At 36.4% G+C, this 24,313-nt stretch overlaps 1 protein-coding gene across 2 annotated transcripts; it reads right to left on the bottom strand.

Annotated features, from left to right (window-relative positions):
• Window positions 1-649: 649 nt before the first annotated feature.
• LOC106875465 (N-acetylgalactosamine kinase) lies at window positions 650-23,998 on the bottom strand. Of its 2 annotated transcripts, XM_014923619.2 has the most exons (9): window positions 23,712-23,995; window positions 18,770-18,858; window positions 18,116-18,239; window positions 17,346-17,586; window positions 16,334-16,432; window positions 15,524-15,676; window positions 11,511-11,721; window positions 9,648-9,849; window positions 650-1,994 (listed from the first exon to the last, which is right to left on the bottom strand). In XM_014923619.2, exons 1-9 carry the CDS (start codon window positions 23,783-23,785, stop codon window positions 1,781-1,783), a joined length of 1,407 nt encoding a protein of 468 aa, XP_014779105.1. In that variant the 5' UTR covers window positions 23,786-23,995; the 3' UTR covers window positions 650-1,780. The 2 variants fall into 2 exon arrangements, with proteins under 2 accessions (XP_014779105.1, XP_052822251.1); XM_052966291.1 differs by lacking the exon at window positions 15,524-15,676 and having other exon boundaries at window positions 23,712-23,998.
• Between the last annotated feature and the right edge of the window lie 315 nt (window positions 23,999-24,313).

Genomic DNA, 24,313 nt, shown 5'->3' with positions numbered 1-24,313 from the left:
ACAGAAAAAAGTCATTTTAAAATTGCTTTTTAACATAAGCGTGCCTAAACAGGTCGAATGCTTACACAGAGCAGGTTTTACAACCACATCATCAAAACCGATTGGGTGAAACTGGGCCTAGCTGCTAGTATATATATATATATCATCATTTAATGTCTGTTTTCCTTGCTGGTATGGGTTGAACAGTTTGACAGGAGCTACCCAGTCTTGATGTCTATTTTGGCATGGTTTCTATAGCTGGATGCCCTTCCTAATGCCAAACACTTTACAGAGTGTACACCAGCACCTAAGCCTGAAAAATTAGGAATATTTAGCTGAAGAGGGATGCAGGGGACAAGTCTTTATGCAAGAACAACCACGCTTGATGTGTCATTTCAAGCACAGCAAACCACCAGGAGTCTCGGTTGCCTGTCATCCCCTCTGAGTCCCAATGTCTGTAGATCCTTTCTCACCACTATGTCTCATGTCTTACCCCTTCCACATGTTCCTTCTACAATTAGGGATTTGCACCTCTTGATGCAGCTGTTTTATAAAAACAAAAAAAAACAAAAATGTGAAATGTTTCTCTAAATTATTTTTTGTCTTCAGAGACAAAAACGAGACATATAAAATCATTTGTTTAAAAGAACTAAGTTTTTAGACTATTGAGTAAAGATAATATCCCAGATGAAAATCTTTATTTTTACAATACATATTTATATTTACACAAATTTTGTTCAAATCAGACTGGGACAAATGAAGATATTTGGAAATATGACACCTTATGATGATCAGATATAAGACTAATTGAAATTAAACAATGTGTCTTCTTTTTAAGGAAAATATGGTCACTGTTTCTAGTGGATCAAGCCACTATGTGGAAGCTTCCTCATTGGCTTGATGTCTATATAATTAAATCAACTCTAGGATTTAACTGATAATTAATCAACCCCACCTCAAAGTTAAGCTTAATAATATTTGACAAAATTAATTACTGTAAGTAATCAATATGGAAATCAACCATTTCTGTTGCTTTATTATCTTTTGCCATCTGCAATACTATTTTCCTAACATTGGGACAAGGCAACATATTTGCAGAAGGCTATAGAAAATTGAAATCTTTGCTCTTATTGGTGCATAATTGTAACTTATTTTATCAAAAACAAAGAAGTTCATACTTAACAAGATTTGGAATGTGAAGACAAAGTAAAATACTGAAATTTCAGAGCACTACAGTTGCTGCTACTTAACCTACTTTACATGAATCTCCTGAATTACTGATATAAAAAGGAAGATAAACCAAATGTTACATTTGTATCATTTAAATTATAGAAATTGGAGAAAATGTAACAAAGATAAACCACCACTTCCTCCTAAATGAGAAAATTTGCCTTTTTATAACTTGCTGCTTCCACATGTTTAAAATATACATACATGATATTTATCAAATTTGAGATTAATCCACAATTGTTTAAACATATTAAAATCCATTATGTTCTATTCATTAGATATCTTGTCACAATTATAACTAGGATTTCCTTGATGAGACATTTCTGTATGTACAGATGTTCATGTGGAATATTTACCCTTTTATAATTTTAAGAAAACTTTGTAAACTTATTGTAACATGACAATGTAATATAAATTCCTATAGAAAAATATTTTTCTATTTGATGTGTATATCACATTTTACTTTTTAGTCCCCAAATTTTCAAATATATATATATATATATATTTATTTAATTTTTACTTTTATTAAAAAATATAAAGAGAACCACATTATCATTTAAATGGGATAGTATTAATTCTGTGTCAGTTCATACACTGCAGCACCATTTCCTGGCTTTGAGGCAAAAAGTGATTCAGTCACTTTGCCAGCCCGCTTTGAGTCTGATTGATAATACTTGGTCTTTACATCATCCATAAAACTTTTGAGTTGTTCAGTAGGTACCATAGACACAGCACAACCACCCCATCCAGCACCAGTTAAACGACTTCCCAGAGCACCAGATTGCCTGAGAAAAAAAACAAAAAGTTAAAAAAACTTAGCTGGAATGAAAAAAAAATCTATTATAACATTATTCCACAAATATTTTGACATTTTAGTACACAAATTACAAGAAAAAAATACTTGATGAAATTTTTAATTAAGAGATGAGTTTTAATTTAAATGCTAATGTGTGTCTTTATATTCTGTAACTTACGAGTTATATGCTCAGATAAAACCATTGAAGGTGGTGCCCCAGCACAGCTGCTGTTCAATGAGTGAGACAAGTAAAAGAATAAAGCACATGTGTGTGTGTGTGTGTGTGTGTGTGTGTGTGCGTGTGCGTATCTATGTATATATATATATATATATATACTCTTTACTTGTTTCAGTCATTTGACTGTGGCCATGCTTGAGCACCGCCTTTAATCGAACAAATCGACTCAGGACTTATTCTTTCAGTCTCTTTTGCTGAACCGCTAGGTTACGGGGACGTAAGCACACCAGCATCGGTTGTCAAGCGATGTTGAGGGGGACAAACACAGAGACACAAACATACATATATATATATACATATATACAACGGGCTTCTTTCAGTTTCCGTCTACAATAGCCACTCACACAAGGCTTTGGTCAGCCTGAGGCTATAGTAGAAGACACTTGCCCAAGGTGCCATGCAGGCCGGTTTATAGGGTGACCCTGGGTTTCCTGTCCATAAAGGGTTTAACTTTATGGCGTATCGTCAGGCCCCAAGACCTGTTGGCCTATGACCTTTTTAAAATATGGTGGGGAAAGTATAGATTATCTCCCTCTCCCATTAGCTATCAACTTCCAGCAGTTTCCAAAAGGCCAGCAGAAATCTAAAATGCAAACATGACCCAAAAATCTCCATTCTGAAGTTACGTATAGCCCCTTGTGTATTCGGCTATGCATAGCTTGCAGTGTTTCGTCCCACTGATGTAAAGGCCTGGGTTTTGGAAGATTTTCCATGAGATCGAGTGTGGAACTCTGTCATCTTTTAGTTGCCAAATGTGGCTGGCCAATGATGTATCTCCTTTCTGGGACTCTGAAGGAGGATCGATGGTTGGAAAAATGTTCCTTGAATGAATTTCCAGTACAACAACCAGTGTATTTCCTTGGACGTGCAATGTCTGTGTTGTACCTATTATTGTTGTTTTCGCCACTGCTGCTGCTGTTGATGTTGATGTCATCGATGTTGTTGTTGCCGCTGATGATGTTGCTGCTGCTGATGATGTTGCTGCTGCTGTTGTTGTTGTCAACAGTGCTGTTGCTGGAGCTGGGGCTGGTGGTGTTGGTGAAGGTGAGGGTCGTGGTGGCATTGGTAATACGATCGCCATTGTTGGTTATGGAGATGCTGCTACTGCTGCCAGAAGTGTCATTAATCGAGCTTATACTAGTGCTTCTGCTAGGGCTGCAGATGTTGGTGTTGTTGCCACTGTGTTGGCACTGGGTCTGTTACTGCTGCTACAATCAGTCCTGCCAGCGTGTGCATTGGCAGGTCTGCTACTGTGGACATCAGGGAAGCTGTTGGTAAGGCTGGTGTTGAAGGCGACATTCCTGTCGCCGATGTTAGTGATGGTGCCATCGGGGGTGTCATTGGTGCTGCTGTTGTTGACGTCGCTAAAGTTGTCCACTGTGGTGGTGGTGGTGGTGTTGGTTCTGTCATCATATCTACAGTCGCTATTGTTTCTGCTAGTAGAATTGGTAGGGTTCACTCATACTTCGGCTTGATAGACGACTCCTTTAGTTTCACAGTGGTCTACTACCAGGCAACTGTTGCGGATCCTGCATAAACAACCTACCCCTTCCTGTGACCTAGAGGTGCTAACTAGGATACTCTTAATATAATATTAGGGACACAACTAAATGAGACCCTAACATTGTGCCTGTTGAAAATAGGTCCATACTTATTTATGGGTGTTGGTGAAGTGCTTGTCTATTTATATAAGGAAAAGTTTACCTATGGGTATTATAATGTAAAGGGAGAAGTGGGGGAGGAGGAAACTAAATTGTACTTCTGTTGCTTTTCTCTTTGCGGTTGTTGGGTTCTGGCATATAGGAGATGCTGTCTCTAAACCGCTGGCAGCTAGGGCCTCATTATAGTGCGGGGCTGCTGTGTTGAAGACCTGTTGGTTAGAAGAAAGGATTGAAATCCTCTTGCTTGAAAAATCCAAGCCCCTACATCAATGGGACAAAACACTGAAAGCTATGTATAGCTGAACACACAAAAATCTTAAGGGACTCACTCGAGCCAGAGGCTATACTTAACTCCAGAATGGAGATTTTCAGGCCATGTTTGCATTTTAGAAGATTTCTGCATGATGCTTGCATTGAAACTGTCATGTTGCATGGTAGTGAGGCACAGGCCACGATTGTAGAGGATTTGAGAGGACTAGAAAGAAATGAAGTAAGCATGTTCTGTTGGATGTGCACTGTAAGTGTTCATGAATGACAGTACAAATGTGCTGAGAGAAAAACTGGGTATAAGAAGAATCAACTGTAATGTGCAAGAAAGAAGACTGCACTAGTATGGACATGTGATGTATATGGAGCTTATGGAAGAGAGAGGCCTAGGAAGACATGGAACGAAATGGTGAAGGCTGATCAAAAGACCAGAATGACTGATAATGTGCAGTTCTCAAGAAGACATGGCCAACTCAGTGAAGCTAAGTTCTGGAAGTGCCGCATGTGTACAACTGGGCTCTTGTCTCAATTTCTTCCCCCAAGACAGCCTCATCACCATTCATCTCTCTAACTGCAGTTTTTCCTTAATACCACTAATCTTTCTTTCTACTTGAAAATATTTCACTTCACATATTCCCTCATCCTTAATATTGATCTCCACCCACTGAATCACCAAATTATCTCACCTTTTCTACCATATGTTTCTTACTTTCCACATGCACAGCACCTGCCTCTCTACCCCCATGCTCTTGCAACCTACTCAACCATCTGTCATCTCTCTCCCATCCTTCCCCTATAGATTGTATCATCCTTACTGTTCTGCTACTCTTCATCCCCCTGCATTGTTGGTCATCCTCACCCCTTATACACCTCTCACCTTATCCAATTTCTGCACAAGTCATCCACTCTGATCACCCAACTTCTTCTTCTAAAATTTAAGTAACCATGTGTTCCATCTACAGCAAGAAACCTGTTCTGCTCTGGTTCCTTCTTTCATATCTTGACCCCTCATCTCCTAGTATCAAATCTGCATCTATTTGGGTTTATATTCTTGAAAGCTGAATGGTGACCTCACTAGTACTGGTGGCACAAAATTCTTTAGACAGTGAGTAAAATTTCTAATAGGAGATGTCTTACATGCTTCTCCTATATGTACAATTTTGCAACTTCTATTTTAGCAAATGAAACATGTGTAATGGTGAATAAATAATAGCAAAAATGTTTTCCAATGTCCTGTTTCGATATGCAATTTCTCTTCAAAAAATATTTTTCAGTGTTTTTCAACTCTTATGCATACCACACAAATATAACATCTACATACAACTTTGGAAGACTGGAATAAGCAGAAGTACTTGGCTTATAATCCCCCCACCCCACCCACACGCACAAGAAAGAACAATGAGGGTGCAATGATAATGTTCTTAACTGCACTTGGAAAAGTACTGAACAAGAAAAAGTAGACTCTTAAAAATATTACAACTTATGTTGGGAATTTACAATAAAATGTTTTTAGATTCACTCAAATGTAAAATCATTTCATCCTCTTTAGATTTTAGTTTTTCCCAAGAAGAAAATTCTATAGAGAATCTCCCATATTCACTCCCTATAAAATGAAATATGGTGGGTGATGGGAGGGGTGAAACACTCATGTATGATAAAAATATAGCCTATTTTTTTGAAACTGAAAAATTTTCAGCTACCTTCCTCTCGTGTTTTTTTCTATCATAGCTGAGCTGACTTTTAGGCATGCTGAAATATCTGCTCACCTGGTGAAGAAAAGTGACAACTTATACTTTTTCTTGTCTAGTAAAAGTCAAATAGGCAGGAGTATCCTGTCAGCTCAGAAATAATGAGAGACAAATGATATTGTTATTTGGTGAGGTCTACCTTCCCCTACTAAAAGGTGAATACTTCCACTAAAGGGTCTGCAATCAATGCCCATGAAGCTCTGAAAATTCAACACTCTTGGGCTCAGAAATTTACCCCATGCAACACACTACTTCCATAAAGTTTGGTAAACAAACTTCCCTACTCTAAAATGTACAAAGTTTTTTCTCCTGTTTTCTTTGACGAGATTTTCACTATTAGATTCCTTTCATTGAGATCTTTTAAGAAAGTTTAATTATACTAATTTCGTTTCAGAGATACTAATTTCATAACAGAGATATGACAGCTTAAAGGCAAATTATGGCCTCTTAACTCTAATGTCATCATTTTGTGCACTCTATGTTTTCTTCTTCAGCTTCAATTTTGACAAGGTTTACAGAAATAGATTTTTTCTTATTGAGATCTTTTACATAAATGAAATATTAAAAAAATAAAAAGGAAACTATTTTAACTTTTTTAACTCAACCAATTTCCTATTACAATATCTCAAAATATAGTGGAGCACTGGTCCTTTTCCTCATAATTCAGTCAAGATTGAATTAGCTGAAGGAGATAGAAGAGGTCCTTAACCCCATAGTATTTAAGCCAGCCCAAATATTCTACCTGCTTTATGTCCAAACAGGCTAGTTTTGACACCTCCCCTTCAATGTCATTCAAAAAAATGTACAATCACATCATTGAAACTTTGAAATTACGAGATGATGGAAGGTGATATAGCCTAGTGCTTAAAATATCTGGTGGAGTAGGATATAGTGTAGTCACCCGTATAGTTAATCAGGCTGTCCATGAGGGAGTCATACCCAACAATTGGTGTAGCAGCATCATAGTCAACTGCTACAAAGGCAAAGGTGATGCCTTAAAAAGGAATAATTACAGAGGCATCAAACTGCTGGACCAGGTGATGAAAGTCACAGAAAGGGTCATAGCTCAATTAATTAGGGAGAGAGTTAGTGTAGATGAGATGAGGTTCAGATTTGTGCCAGGCAGGAGCGTGACTGATGCTATATTCCTGGTTAGGAAACTTCAGGAGAAATATATAACCAAAAATAAACCCCTGTACCTGGCTTTTGTTGACTTGGAAAAAGCCTTTGACAGAGTCCCCTGCTCCCTTATCTGGTGATCAATTTGGAAGCTAGGGATAGATGAGTGGTTGGGGAGAGTTGTACAAGGATGCCGTCAGTAAGGTGAAGGTTAACAACGAGTATAGCGAACAATTCAGGGTACAAGTAGGGGTTCACCAAGGATCAGTCCTCATTCTCCCTCTAGGCAATAACAGGGGAATTCAAGACAAGCTGCCCCTGGGAGCTCCTCTGTGCTGATGACCTTGTTCTTATAGCTGAATCACTACCAAAACTAGAGAGGAAATTTCAGGTGTGGAAGCAAGGTCTACAATCAAAGGGCCTTAGAGTTAACCTAGCAAAAACCAAAGTCTAAGTAGGAGAGCAGACAAATCACAAATCCCTTCAGGTAGATGACTCTGCTCAATCTGTAGGTAGGGTGTAGGTAGTAACTCCATAAGATGTACCTGGTGTAAGCTATGGATATGTAAGAGGTGCAGCAATATCAGAGGAAGGTTAACAAGTAAAATAGTTTTTGTGTGTGGAAGGTGCATAGGTACAACTAGAAAAGCAATCGGAGAGCGCAGACCTCCGCCAAACAGCTCATTTCCACCCATATACATGAATGCTGAAAATCGCCCAATTTCCCAACCAGCGCTGGCAAAAACATAACCTCCTTGGCAGGGTTAAAAAAAAAAAATAACACAGCCAAATGATTTTAAGAGAAAAAAACCCTTTAAAAACAGGAAACATCTGAAACAGTTATAATATATTAATGACAACAGTAAGCTAGTTTCACAGTGGCAGTGGAGGGAGCAAAGCCTGAGATTTTTGCGTTGATCCCAATAGTCAAGGCTTGTCATATCATCCTCCACAAACCTCCACCAAGCAGCTCATTTTATGATAGATATGCGAGTAAATTTACTAATAGAGAAACGAAAATAAACTTTGGAAACAGCAAAGCCACCATAGGTTAAGTGGAAACGATGAACGTGTTTTCAAGGGAGATAATCAAAGAACGTAACAATACTTCATGTAAAGTAAATATAACAAAGGAAAAATCCTTCAAGAATCCACAAAAATTCACATATCACTACCAAAATTTCATCATCTGTTCCTTGTGTCATTACCAACTTTTCCTGCAAGTTTCATCAAATACCATTCACAACTTTTTGAGTTATTTTGCACACAGACGGACAAACCAACACTGATGAAAACATAACCTCCTTCCTTGGCGGAGGTAATTAACACTAAAAATTTACAGAAAATAGACTCCATCAAATGCCAGTGGGGAAAACTAGAAGCAGTTGACAGCTTCTGTTGCCTAAGTGACCAAGTCAGTAGAGGAGGTGAATGTTCTGAGAGCATAGCTACTGGAATAGGAATAGACTGGGCAAAGTTCAGAGAGCCCCCACATTTGTTGGTAACAAAGGGCCTCCCTCTCAGAATGAAAGGCAGACTGTACGATGCCTGTGTATGAACACCCATGCTACACAGCAGTGAAACATGGGCTGTGACACGTAAAAAGCACCCTTCGAATATTGGGCAATATGCTGTGCTGGAGAAGATCTGTCAAGCCAAGTGAAATCGTAGTCATGGCTGATGCATGTAAAAAGCACCCTTTGAACTTTGGGCCACTTGGAGGCAGTGGCAAGTGACCAAGACCTTTGGTAATACACCGTACCTGAGAAGACCTGTCAAGCCAAGTGAGATCATAGTCATGGATGATGCCAGTATTTTGTAACTGGCATGTAAAGAGCATCTACTACACTCTTGAAGTGGTTGGCATTAGGAAGGGCATCCAGCTGTAGAAGCCATGCCAAATCAGACAGAAACCTGAAGCAGCTCCCCAGCTAACTAGTTTTTCAGTCAAACCATCCAACCCATGCCAGCATAGGAAATGGATGTTAAATGATAATGATGATGAATGTGTATAAAGAAGCATTACAGTTGACAGAATAATCTGAATGCTAAAGGGTTGAGAATACTATTCATCCACTGCTATGGATGTGTGGTTTAGACGTCTACTTTTTATACACATGATTTTGGGTTCAGTTTCACTGTGTGGCACCTTGGACAAGTGTCTTCTATTCTAAACTTGGACAGTAACTGTACAGAAATCCATATTTGTGTATATGAGTCTTTATGTCTGTCCCATTAAAGTAGGCGTTTGACAAATAGGGTTGATAAGTGCCAGACTTGAAAATAAATACTAGGGCTGATATGGCTGACTAACAACTATTGAAGGTAGTCCCCACCCCATCAGCATGGCTGCAATCTAATTTTTGAAACAAGCAAAATAACAAAAGAATGTATAAACACACTTACACATTATAGAGTGGGAGTTGTGTCCTTTTATATGAAAACATCGTAATTTGTTAAACTGTGATAAAACAAACACACAACAGAAGTAATAAAACTAGAGGTTAATATATTTAACTAAAACCCTTGAATACTATGCCCCAGCATGAGTGTAGTCTCACTGAAACTAGTCAAAAAATAAAAGAATATGAGACACTAATTCTACTCACAGACAAATGTTCACTAATGAGTCCAGCTCTGGACAGCTACACTCATACAGGTCTCGACAACTGCTATGACTGTCATTCATTAGTTTGGCAAGCTTCTGAATTGCATCAGCATCAGGGTTGTCACAGAAGGCTTTGAACTGATGGACACGGTTGGCTTCACTGAAGACATGCATGGCACGATTATACAGCTTGAATTGTTGCACTGCAAAAAATATTTCATATATATTACTTATTGTAGGTGTACTAAAGTACTTCAGAAGTAGAAAAGAGAAACTGTTTTACACCCAAACATAAATCTGATTTTAAAATTCAAAAGTTGAGTTTGAAGTTCAACTCAAAATATTTACAAGCAACAAGTGACGAGGTGGAATTGGTGAGAGGGTTTTGTTATTTGGGATATAGGGTGGATGTGAAGCAGCTGTGACAGCAAGAGCAAGACTTGGCTGGGTGAAGTTCAGGGAATGTGGAGCGTTATTAGATGGGAAAAGGTTCTTGAAGATGAAAGGAATCTGCAATGCTGTATGGGAGTGAGACATGGTGCCTGAGGGAAAGCGAAATAGCAATTTTGAGAAGGATCGAGAGAGCAATGTGTGGTGTGAAACTATTTGATAAAAGGAGGGCCGAGAGCTTGATGGAGATGCTGGGGTTGGAGGAATCAGTGGAACAGCTGACAAGGGCGAATGGAGTGTGGTGGTATGGACATGTGTTGAGGAGGGATGAGGATCATATTCTGATGAGAGTGCTTGAGTTTAAGGTGAAAGTGAGGAGACTGGGAGGGTTGGCTTGAGGAGGGAGGATGCCCAAAACTGGGTGAGATGGTGTGAAAGCAGTTGCTGTAAGAGCGAGGTAGATCCGGCCACCCCCATTAATGGGGACAAATCTGTATTTAAAATATTGGACATCAATCAAAGTGCTGTGTTGTGTCCTTCAACAAGTCTTAGTTCTATCCACTTTCGATCAGCAACTGTGTAAAACACTCCATTTCTAACACTTTATGTTACACCAAGAAACATAGCAGGCCTCTCAAGTAGTCATTCATCCTGCTACAAAAAGCAGTTATTTCAGACATTACTATCTCAAAACAAAACAAAACAAACTAAGCTAAGGTAGTTGTGGATCATCATCATATTTGTTCAATCCAGTAATGGATTGGACAAGTTGTCATGGCTCAAGTCAGTTCTTATTTGCAGTTACTGTGCCCCTAAATGAATTGAAGTGCATATCTCACACATTTTTTTCTTTGCATGTTTTACAGCTGAGTAATTCATATCACCAATTACTTTACAGAATATATTGGATGTATTTTATTATGGCATCTGAACTAGGAAGATTGTCTTGTTCCCACAAAGTCTGCAGAGTCCTCTCTACTTATGTTGTCTCCATTTGCTCATCCATTTCTTTTCAAACCATGTCAGAAATTAAAAGAGATTGATTTTGGCTGCAACATCATGAATCATGTCTGCTTATTTGTGACAAGTGGCTAAACTGAAAGAACAAGTGAATAAGTTATCTAGGAGTTGTGTTTCCCCCTTTCATCCATCAGTTACGACAAGTATTCTTGTTGATCTGATCAACAGAACAGCCTGATTGTGAAATTAATGTGCATGTGACTGAGCACTCCATAGACAAGTATACCCATAATGTAGTTCTCAGGGAGATTCAGCATGACACAGGATGTGACAAGGCTTGCTCTCTGAAATACAGGTACAACTCATTTTTGCCAGTTGGGTGGACTGGAACAATGTGAAATAAAGTATCTTGCTCAAAGACACAATGTGCTGCCAGGATTCGAACTCATTGTGAGCCAAATACCATAACCACTGAGCCACACACCTTCATATATATATAATGAACACTACTTACCATGAAGTGTATTTCCACAGAGACTAGTTTTATTCAGTTCATCTTCTTCAATTCCAAGTTCTGTACACACTTCCTGTTTGCTGTAAGCTTCTGCATGTAACAACTGCTGTACAGTTGCAAGCATTTGCGGAAAGTCATACTTTAAGGTTTTTTGCACATCTCCAAGTTTCTTCAGTTGAAGCCAATCTAGACCTAACTTCTTTGCTATCAGCTGCGTGAAAAATTAGTGAACTATATTACTATAAAGACAAACAACAGGGATTATGAAGATTGCATTACTTTTGCAATTGTTGTTGCTTAACCCAGTGATAACAGATCAAACAGATCTACCATTATAAGAAGTCCAGCCATCTCTATTAATATTTTTTCAGGCATGGTGTACCTTGGACAACATTATCCAATGTATTCTTTTTAAAGAAGACAGAATGTAATTTAAGGAAGATTTGGCCACTATTTCCAGCAGGTCAAGCAACCTCATAGAGTTTTCATGCTGGCAGTTTCTGTAGTGATATTGCATAGTAGAAGCACTTTGAAATATTTTAAAATGAGAGAAAATCAATTCTGGCAAGGCTTTGTCCAAAGGAGGATTTGGACTGAGAATTCTGAGTAAATAAAACATTGTAACTATTTACAAATAGACAGAAAGAACTACTGAGAAGCAAGGCTGTGTCATTAAGAGATCCAGTATGAAGATTACATGGTTCCAACTGTAATCCCACTATATGACACTTTGGATAAGTGTGTTCTCTTTGTGATCACATAATCACAGAAAAGCAGCCAAATCTCCCTCAGATTACATCCTACTATTTTAGGAAAGGATACTTTGGATGATATAATCCTGTACTTACTGTGTCTGGAAAAGGAATGGGATAGCTATGGCTGAAATGTCTATCATCATCAGTCTGCTCAATCAGTGACTACACAATAACTATAACCTTTGGAATTTGGTCAATGGAAACTGCATGGAAGCCTGTCATATAAGTGTTTGTACAAATATATAAAAATATTTTACTTTCATTTTCACAGATGACCAAAACTCTAAAAGATACCAATAGAAATTATTTGAGAATAAAGGAAGATGTAGCTGCTCAAGTAATTGGAGACTAATGACTGTTCCCACCTGTACTACACCTACCATGTGCACATGCACGTGCATACACACCCACACCCACATATATAAACACGCACAATGCTGGATGGCCTTTGGTTCATTGGCACTTTGATGTTTTGTTTTTCTTCCTGCAGAGTAGACAAAAGCCACTCATCTCACCAAGATGGCTTAGTTGCTGACAATCTGACCATGCAACAGATTGTATCTGGTTATATGTTGCCAGTAGCTATAAAAGCAAATTAAAATAATATATATATATGTGGTCTGATCAATAAATATCCAAACTGTTTCCATAGTAATGAAGCTAAAGCACAGAGAGTGAAGCTACTTCGCTGTGCGTGCTCACTAAGTTTTAATGTTCTAACTCACTTCCCCTGTTTACTGCAGGTGCTTGGAAGGAAGGTGTGTGATCATTGCATTGACCATGACAAAGAAAGTTAAGCAGAGAATCTGCATCAAATTTTGTCAAAAGCTTGGTGATACCTGCTCAGAGGCCCACGCAAAGTTTTCATCGTTCTTGACACAATCAAGAAAATCTTGTGCAGCTGAAACCTGCATCTTATTTTGGTCAGCTGAAAACAGTTTTGGCACAAACTTGTTAGATATGCATCTCATGCCCAAATCTTCAGTGATAATTGACTGAACTGAACCCTAACTAATCTGCACATCCTCTGATAACTCATGGATGGTGATTTAACAATTTACCCTCACAGCTGCATACACATCTGTGGAGTTTTTCTCAGTTCTGCTGGTTGGGGGTCTCCCAGAACATTCATCAATATCGACATTTTTGTGGCCATCTTGGAAACATCTGAATCACATATACACTTGTGTGCAACTCATCCACTCCTCTCCATACACTTTCTGCAACTTTGCACAGGCCACTGAGCAAGTATCGTCATGACAACTTTCCCTGTCATGGTCAATGCGACAATCACATGCTACACACGTTCCTTCCAAGCACTGCTGTAAACAGAAGATGTGAGCTAGAATGTTAAAATTTAGTGTGCATACACAGCAGAGTTCAAGGTCAATATTTGCCAAGCAGCTTCACTCTGTGTGCTTTAGCTTCGTTACTATGGCAACAGTCCAGACATTTATTGATCAGACCTAGTGTGTGTGTGTATATATATATATATATATATATATATATACACACAGGTGAGAAAACTTATAAACTAGTGTTTCCAAAATAAATTCTTTCTGTTATTTGTTCTAATTTCCTATATCAGTTCTTTGATATTCTTACCACTGGGTATGTAGTGAATCAATGATTGGTTTAATGGAAACATGTAATCAACACTGCCAATGCTCATAAAATGTGAAATGATTATGTAGCAAGTTCATCATTTGTTTGTTTAGGCTTAAATAGGCTCATAACAGCTTGTACGCTTGTTTTCTGCAAGTGGTCACATGACCTGTTCACATATTGACAAACCCATTCGTGTCAATTGGATGCTTTAAGTTCTGTCACATATTTGTTTTCCTATTCTACATTGCATATCTCATCATTATGTACCATCTCCATGATAAAACATCGTGTACATATTCTGACCATTCCTTCAAGATGTATCTCAACAGCTTTGTCGTGTTAATGCTCTTTAACAGGTTGAATAAATTATCACATTTTATCGTCCTGGTTTTTCTGTTTCTTCCTTTATCTACATGCACATGTATATTGGAACTCAAACCAGCTTATCCTACAACACAAATTCTCAACCGTTAAAATTAAATAAATCACAAGTAACTTGGATATAGATGTTATTTTAATTGTGAAACAATATGAACCTATGTAACTTCAGTTCAAAGTCAAGAGTTTTATCTCTGTCACTGATTTTGTAGCAAGAGAAATTTCAATGGTAAGTGAACAATTTTTCATTTTACTTTAATATAACTATATGGCATTCACTGATACTGCTTATAAAATGTGAAACGTCTGTTTGTTCCTATATTTCTACTCTAATGTTCAATACTTCACCCCAACTATTGTAGGTAGAATGAAGCGACAGCTCTTAATAAGGAAGATAATTCTGTTAATCTTCAAACAGGTAATTTTTTATACATTGACGGAGTTAGTTCTTAAAACGAAATTAAAAATGAAAATTAGTAAAAGTTATAGCATTTACATTTTCCTCTATAATTTTTCTCCTCAGTCATTGGAAGAAGATACAAATTAAATAATCCAAAATCGGGAGAAAATAGTTGAAACAAAAAGGGAAACAGTTATAATTTTGGACAGGATAGGTACACTAGAAATATATATATCAGACTGCTTGAATTTCATACAAGGACTACAAGAGGGAAGCATAAACGAAATTAGTGCAAAATCAGTGTATTATATTTATTATTTATTTTATTATTGAATGAATAATGATGTATAAAAAAATTAATGACTTGCAGAGATTTCTGACTGATATTAATGTCAATTGGCACAAATCAAAGTGGAATAAAATTAGTGCAATCTGTGTATAAAAATCTGACATTACACACATACACATCAAAATGAGTAGCTATTGATTAAATTAAACATGAGATCCTTAAACCAAGATGTCAGTCTATATGCTAATAGCAATCCCAAAATGTAGTAACCTTTCCACACATTTTGATGATTTGTTATGTCATGGATGCATGAGAAGACTGCAGTGAGATGTGAAGACATAAACAACATCTTATCTACCAGGCCAATCCACTTCAATTTATAAATGTTTTGAAGTAATTATCAAAATAATCCCTTTTAAAACATTTAAGCAAATATTCCTAACTAAATAAAAAATTAGATTAAAAAAAAAAATTAATGAGGTTAAATCTGCAAAGACCATGGATGTCAATCATTCTTTTTCTTCCACTTTTCTTCTCCAAATTTCACTAGTAATATCCTATAGAGAAACACTTTCAAACCTACCTTTGCAGCAAGCCTACATTCAACAACTCTTATATTGAAATTGGCCGTTGCAGCTTTGTGCATTTCAACACAGCTGTTTGATACAACAAACACAACACCAGATGGCAGTTGGACATTTGTAGCACTCAGTGGGTTGAATGTTATTAATTTGGCCTAAATCAAAAGAAATATGTAAATAAATGAATACAAAGAATTTTCAACATATATTTGTTTTAGTAATTTGACACTTCCTTGACTGCATAATTTGTTTTTAAATTATACTTTATTTTGTTTGAATAAAAATTTAGTTTCGATATTTTAAAAAAAATTTGAGAACTAAAAAATAGCTTTTAATTATCTTTTCTTATTTGTATAAAAAAACTATGCATGTATAGTATTTCTGATAAAAATTCATGTAATTTTAATATTAGTGAAGGAATAAGCTTGTGCTATTAATGAGACTAAAATATGGTCAAAACCTACTGGATTTAGTTTGGGTCTATACTACATTGCATGTAAAGGGGTATGTAATATAAAAAAAAAGTATATTGTTAATACACATACCCTTATGGAAGGCATATAACTCTTTCTCAAGTTTATGTGAATGGCTTTGTCCCTCTCTTCTAGGCTCATATGTAGCCAGGGTCAACTTTGCCTTTCATTTGACCATTATTGATTAAAATAAAAGCCAGATATATTACTGGACGTGACTGGATCTTCTTCCCACTCTCACTATTTTGTTATTTCATATATTTTGTGGGAATGCAGCTCACATCTCATACACATCATCCAGCAAAACCAAACATAACAAAAATTACGAAAATTTCTTACCTGACCTTCTTCTGCCATGAAAGCTATGGATTGGTCCATTCCTCCACCTTGGGTACCGCAATATCGTTCACTGACAGTACACAACTCGGCTAATTCTGACTGAAGTAAAAAACATAAGAGCTACATGAGATACTGTAGAGAAGTAAATTTTAATAATAATGATTTTGAACATACAAGGCCAGAGTTTACCATTTTGGGGGAAAGGGAAGGGAGCAGTCTACCATTATACTGATTCCAATATTTGACTGGTACTTACTTCATTGACACTAGAAGAAGGATGACAAAGTCAAAGGCAGGATTTGAACTCAGTACATAACATAGCCATAACTAAATATTATAAGACAACTGTCACAAGCTCTAATAATTCAGCCACTTTAATTTCAAATACGAAGTAGATTATGTTGTCTGAAAATATTAATTTCCAGAAGTATACATAGAATTATCTCTCAGCAGAAAAGAAAATCATTATCTTGCTGAAGTGTAACAGGATAAATCATTATTTCACCATAGTATAAATAGCATTTCTCAATGCAACACCATCAGAGGTCAAAAGCAAAGCTTGAGTCAGTAAGGAAACTAAGTAGCTGATAAACCAACAACATCATCATCATCATCATCATTTAACATCTGTTTTCCATGCTGACATGGATTGGATGGTTTGACAGGAGCTAACTAGGCAGAAGACTGCACTGAGCTTCCCTATCTGTTTTTGCAAGGATTTTATGGTTGGATGCTCTTCTTAATACCAACTGCTTTTAAAATAATGACCATATGTTTTAAGAACTAAATCTTAGAAAAATATATCCCATGATAAATAAAAGATGGTCATGGTCAGAATACTTTAGATACTTATGGTGTTTAGATTTCTGAAGTGCTGCTTTTGATTGATTCATTAGTTTCTTGCCTTAAATCTATTCAGGAAGATCTGGTCAGAACTCAACACTTTGACCAACTACAAGAACACACACCTGAAGAGTTAAAAATGTACATATATACATATTTTTATCTCTACCTTAGTGAACTTGAGATTATTGGCAAAAGCAGCAACCAGTGCAGAACAGCAAACAAGAGCACTGGAACTGGACAGTCCAGCACTTTTTGGGATGACACCATCCACCATACAGTAGAGACCAGACATCTGCTGCTGAAGCCGGCCACTGTCCTCAATAGCTTTAAGACCACACAGGAAATATATGTGCCATGAAGTTGTACCTTCAGCAATGGTCAGGTTGTTGGTGGAGCACTCAAAGTCACTGGAGTATGAAAGATAAAAGAGGATAAAATTGTGAGTGGAGGTAAAATAAAGAAATACATTTAGAAGAAGAACAGAGAAATGAGAAGTCAATGAATACTCCAAAGAAATAAAAATAGTTTCCAGCTGAAAGAAACAGCCAATCATCTTTACCACATTTATTTTCTTTTTAAAGCTATTATTTCTTTATAAAAGAATACCATTAGTTAATGATTAATCAAAATATCAATCAAAACAGTTGTATATTTTAAAATTATGTGTAAACATAGATTGATGAATAAAATGAGTACTATCTGGAAATCCAACTCCCACTCCCACTTAGTGCTCAGTTTTTAATCTTTTCTTGATGTGTCCACTCTATCATCATATTTGTATTTATTTTTAAAGACACTACTATCAGCACAGCACTGACACACAGTTTTGTGTTATGAGTCAGATTCCCAAAAATGGTATCACGGTTTCTCTATAAGCCCTGAGCACCATAGGATTGTGTAAAACATATTTGGTTAAATCAAGATATAAATACATACGCAAAATTTGAGTCTTTATTGGCCACGAATATTTTATCATCGCCAGAACGAGCTGCTGCAATTAGGATATTTTGTTCAACAGCCATAGGCAGGACAGAGTAACCACAATAGTCAATATGTTCTCCTACAGAAATCAAGTGGAAGAGGATGATGAGATATTAATGAAGGCAAGATATGAGAAGGCGGAACAGTGATGATGCAGTTTTGATAAATATAATATTTTTGGTATCTAAATAAACAATACCCTTATATACAAAAATCCTTCCCATTACTTACTTCTATTTCATGATAGTGAAAAAAATATAGTTCACTGCTTATCAGATGGCACAATAGCCATCCTATGTACTTTGCTCCCATTTAAGAGGGTAAATGTGTGTATGTCAATTAATATCTTACAAAATATATAAAAGGAAACCAACATCAATGATTTCAAAGGGAAAATGAATGGAGAAGGAGAGTCTTTACAATGTGACTAGAGGAGCAAAAACTCAGACTCCTAAATTTAAAGCTGAAGAAATGCATCATCACTTCTTTACATCTGATCACTCTCACTCAGTTGTGTATGCAGCTCTTCACCAAACCTGAACTATCAGAAACAATGCACTTATGCCACACTCCCACACAATAGTGAGCGATTAAATATTCCTTACTAACCTATGAGGTTAACTCTCCCTGGAGCTTGGACAAAGAACTGTGGCTGTTCGCCATATTTTTGCTGGAAGACAGAAATAAGTTCCTGATACCTGAAATAATGCAAAATAAAAATGAATAAAAAGACATCATGAAAACTCCATTGATATTTGAGTGACTAACATTGGCTAGCAGTGGTTTTGGAGAATCTACTGATTTTTAGACAAAACAAAAGAATGACAAAAAAAGGTTTGTAACAGCAATAGATAAATAAAATATTTGCCAAATAAAAATTTGTGTCCTATGATGAGAGGTGAGTTCTGACATTCAGGTAGGACATTTCTTCAAAGATAAGTGTGTAGTATGTAAATGAAACTGACACATGGAAGAAATGTAGATCAATAACATAACAAATTGAAAATAAAAAAGAGAAAAGAAAGAGGTAAAAAGCTAGAAAAATCTTTATGTATATGCATGAATGCACAACAAATATGTACACACACACACACACACACACACACACAATAGAAGGCTTGTAGTCATTTAGCTGCAGGTTAGCAGACGTACAATAGAGAGGCTTGTAATCGTTTAGTTCCAGGTCAGCATACATACTATCAAAAACATTATGGCCATGATTGTCCCATTTTTTTTATTTTTTAGATATCAAGGACCACATTATACATTATATACCCTCTCTTTAAGGTAACAGGGTGAAATTTGAAGGAGATATGTTGTTAATTTTAGCAGATCAAATAACTACGTATAAGCTCCAACATTGATAGGGAGATTTTGATACAGGATATGAGGTAGTTGCACAGCAGTAAGAAACACATGGAAATGACATCTACAGTATAGGTTCCAGAGGAAATAAATGGAAGAGAGAATTTTAAAAGAATAAAAACCTTTGTTGATTGTAGGAAAAGAAGTACCAAAGGGGAAGATGACATATCTATCCTTATGTTTGAGAGCAGGAGAGGATCTGTACAATAAGAGACATTTTACAAGCAATGCAGTAAATGAATGTGGTGGAGGTGCACTTGAGTCATCATTAATAGAGAAACAGGGATTTAGGACAGATTATGACAGCCAAATCCTCTCCCATATCATAATCTAAAAGACCCATTGGATAATGTAGTCTTGGATAAACTATGATGAAAAACAAAAAAAAAAAAGAAGGATGATCATGACTAGAATGCCAAATATTTTAAATGTCTGCTGTCTTGGGGCTAAATAACAAAACATTCATTAAATTCACAAATAATTCAAGTGGATCAATGACATTAAATAAATAATTTGAGAGATGATATACTGAATAACACATACAAAATATTCTTACTTGAAATTTCCCTTTTGGTTGTAGAAAGAAGGCAAAACTATGGGGTTGAATACTAAGTGACCCTCACATAAAGGGAAGATAATTCCAAGAAATGGTTTCATAAAATAAATTAATATGTTTAGGGGAAATTCTGATGTTTACTGAAAAGGGAATAGCTATGTATGGGTTTTAGTTGTATAGAACAACTGATTAAAATTCTTCATAACTCTTTTACATTTTCTAAGAACATCTGTTGAGTGATTAAAGCAGGCTTAAGTAGATTATGCTATGCTTATAAGGTCCAATAAAACAGATATATGTCCACAGATTTCTGCCTGTCAGCAAAGATCAAATATTCTCTTTAACCATGATGTGTTCAAGTGTTATACTTTTAACTATGGAATGAAATCTTTAACATAACTGAGATCTTTAACATAATGTTATAAAGATCTATAAATTTGTGTACAAAATAGAAATAACATTTTTAAGAAAGTGGAATTACCACAAAATGGAAATCCTTAGGTGGAATTCAACAAATGTAATTTAATTTTGTGAAATCATTTCTTAATTTCTTGAAATTATTTGCCCTTTTCTTTCAGAAGCTCTAATTACTGCTAGATTTTTGTTTCCTTTCTCCAAATAAGAAGGAAATTTCAATTAACAGAGAATTATTTATTTTACAAATAAAAGAAGTATAAATGAGAGAGAGAGAGAGAGAGAGAGAGAGAACATGATTTCCCATATCAGCACAGAAATGCAAACATGAGAAGAAGCAAACATACATCTGATTTGAATCAATTCCAGCAGGTTCGTTTTGGGGTCTGGGTAAAAAGCACCCCCAGTGATACTTTATATCATTGACAAAGGTAGAATGAAAGATAGTGGTAAAAAGATAGCACTGCAAAGTATTTACTGTACTGTTTCTGTCCTACCATTTACTAAAAATTAAAAACAGTTGCAAGGGGAAAAGTGCAACTCACCTACTTTGCAGGTCCTTTCTTGTTGTCAACCTTGTCCAGCTCGAAAGCCAAAAGAGGATTATGCTAAATGTCCTTCTTATCACATGATGTCACTAACTCCTGTCCTTCTAGCAAGGTTCCCTTTCCCAGTCCCATAGATCACAAAGATAAGCCCACTACCTCACTGAAGGTCAAAGCCTGCCATCCTCCTGTTGTGAGCTCAGCAGAGGCACTGCTTGTATCCTCTCCTCCTCCTCCTTTGTTGTCCAACAAATTGATGATCCTGCAAATGTCCAAGATATGATGTAGATACATTGTTCTGGTAATTCACAGCCATTACTATTCCTTTCCTCATTAAGGTGTGCAGCATGCATTTAGGGGCTCGACCCAAGCTTCATCACTAACATATGCATGAAGGCAGGCACTTGCTCTCTCTCTTCTACAAGTTGCTGTGATACCATGCATGGAAGTTGCCATTCATATCTCAATATCGACTTGTATGGGGCCAACTCGTCAGGCTATCTTGACCAGGGCAACATATTATACTAAAATACTCCATGAATTTGTGAAATTTGTCCCCTATCCACCATGGCCTTGATTGTGTGATGGTGTCTCTCTAAAATCTCATTCCCACTTGGCCTACATGCTGCTCTGGAGTGGTTCACATTCCACTTTTCATCAACTCAGTACTGCCAAGCTTCAGGAGCTGGATTTAAAACTTCACTAGGTTAATTCTATTCATAAACATTTAAATTAGGTGTATTTCTTAAACCGTTAGCTACACATTTCAACAGCTTAACTGAAATTTAACCCACATAACAGGAACTGAGAGGGATATCGCATGGAACAAAGAAACTGTGGGTGATACAGATAATTTGACATTATTTTTGAATTCTGCATGCAAAAACATATAGGATACAGGTATTGTTTTTCTTGGGACAAATTCTTTGTCGACCAGTGTTATTCTTATCGTAGTTTACAAATCCAAGCATGAAAACGTTACTCAACTTTGGAGTTTTGGGGACAGACGCCCCCTTTTCACACACGCACTTATATATTAATGATGTACACAAATACATGACAGGTATACATAATACTGAAATACGCATAAAGTAAACATATGCAGACAAGTATATTAATATAACAAATTTTTAAAAATAATAAAAACATAAAAGCAATGAAGAAACAAAAGAAACAGTAAGATGATACATGTTGATTAGGTATTTCTGTTTATTTAAAAACCTATAATGAACGAGTCAACTATAAGTTTCACAGGGAACAACCTTAAAGTTGACACCGCTCTGCTAAATGCAGAAAATTGGCTAAGAATACAGTTGTTTTCGATTTTTAAACTTCTGTAACATTTTCGTCCAATTTTTTTTTATTCACAGCAATAAGACTGGAAAACTAGGCACTGTCATGGTATTAGCTGTCAGAATTGAAAGTAGAACTGACAAGGAACGTTACTGCTGGTTTGAGTTGATTCTTTGGCCACTGACTAGCCGGAGCTATCTATCTGTCTGTCTATCTCACTATCTCTCTTTCTCTATCTATCTATCTATCTATCACTCGTTCACCTTTGTTTGTGTCCGTAGAATTTATCAAAGTAGAAAACGCAAATTTAATATAAAAATATATTTTCTGAAATTGCAAATTATTTAAAATATAAAAATATAATTTTCAACAGAGAGAATTTATCAAAATAGAAAACAAATGAAGTTTGAAGTTTAAAAATAATAGGATCGACCACTTCTGACAGCTAATACCATGACAGTGCCGAAAACTATATTGTTATAGCCGATTTTCAGATTTTTTACTGTCTTTTAAAAAATGCGTATTTTGCGAATAAAAAAAAGATTAGATCCTCTCGTTCCTATACCACCAACTCCACTTCACTGCTACTTCTACATCTAATAGCACTGCCATCAACTTCCCGTACGAGCTAATCGTTCTTTCAATCACATGACGTAGTTACCCTATACTTCCGGCAAGCTGTATTCGAACCTCACAAAAAAGAAAAGAATATGTTATATTCACACAATATTAACAATGCCTACCACAAATCGATACTGGCTGGTATCTGTTGACACATATAATAGCTTGCTATTTCTAGCAAAGTGAACGCCTGCATAATGACCCCTAATGTATACAAAATTAGCCGGTGAAGATCCATATCTGAATTGTTTACATAACAACTTTGAACTTCATTTGTGCCTCAGTGCGAGAGGGCTTTCGATTGTATACCTTTAATTTTACTGTAGTTGGGTTAACGTAGATTCTTTAAATTTTGTAGTCATGCTTCAAATTTCATGTTCATAATAAATAATATTAATCTGCGAATTTCTATAGGAGCGTAGTGTAATTTCTAGAATGCGCCCGAACTGTACAATCACAGAAATTCTTCACATTGATGATACGCTGTGTTCCAACTTATCGAAAAAGTTTCATTGTCTATGTGCCGCTTCTTCTGTCCATCAGTTAATGGCTATTAACCGTTTATCCTGTGTGCGATCGCTCAAACTGCTGGAACTAGAAGCGAAATCTCTCTTGAACTAATCGCTACTACCTTAAAAATGGGGAAAGGAATAAGTGAATAAATTAAAAAGAATTTATCAAATAAATATTTTATGGTTAGTACATTTTAATAACAACAGGAAAACAGAGACAAATATTTTAAAGACAGTAAACTTACCTTTTCCTTTTGTCGTTTGGAATTTCGGAAAAACTTGTAACAGGAGGACAAGTGGAGTCTTTTGTTGGTTCCATAGCCAGCCGACGTATAACAAACTGAGAGCTGGCTTGACACGTACACAAGAAAGCTATTAAATAAATTAAGCTAAGAAAATGAATTCGCAATCTGTGTTCACGAAGTCAATAAGGGGTGGCAATGGGCAGTACGTTTTCAAAAAGTGCCGCCCACTTACACTTGATCTTTAACCAGTTAAGTTAATACTGGCGTGCGCACACAAGAACAATAACTGCGAATACATAAAATTTGTCCCACCTCTCTTTTCTTTACTTATATTATGTGTATAATGTATATTATGTCTATCGTGTGTGTTTGTGTGTGTATAATCCATATGCATTTATACACCTATACATGTTTATACACTCGCGCGCAACGCACACACACACACACCACCGCCGCCACCACCACTACCATCATCATTTAGAGCCCGTTTTCCATGCTGGCATGGGTTAGACAGTTTGACTGGATTTAATAAGTTGAAGAGCTGTACCAGGCGCCAGTCTGGTTTGTCTTGGTTTATACGGCTGGATGCCCTTCCTAACGCT

This window comes from Octopus bimaculoides, chromosome 3 (genome assembly GCF_001194135.2).
Source record: "Octopus bimaculoides isolate UCB-OBI-ISO-001 chromosome 3, ASM119413v2, whole genome shotgun sequence".
In the NCBI taxonomy this organism is placed as follows: Eukaryota; Metazoa; Mollusca; class Cephalopoda; order Octopoda; family Octopodidae; genus Octopus; species Octopus bimaculoides.
Note: the sequence above shows the minus strand (reverse complement) of the source record. Positions and strands in the feature narration are given on the sequence as shown.

What these genes read in the sequence shown, in the direction of transcription:
- LOC106875465 (XM_014923619.2), bottom strand. Translation starts at nt 23,785, where the DNA reads ATGGAACCAACAAAAGACTCCACTTGTCCTCCTGTTACAAGTTTTTCC. An exon ending in AGGGAGAGTTAACCTCATAG is followed by an intron (nt 18,240 to 18,769) that starts GTTAGTAAGGAA and finishes TGATTTCTGTAG; the next exon opens with GAGAACATATTGACTATTGT. An exon ending in TCATGGCAGAAGAAGGTCAG is followed by an intron (nt 15,677 to 16,333) that starts GTAAGAAATTTT and finishes CTTTTGATTTAG; the next exon opens with GCCAAATTAATAACATTCAA.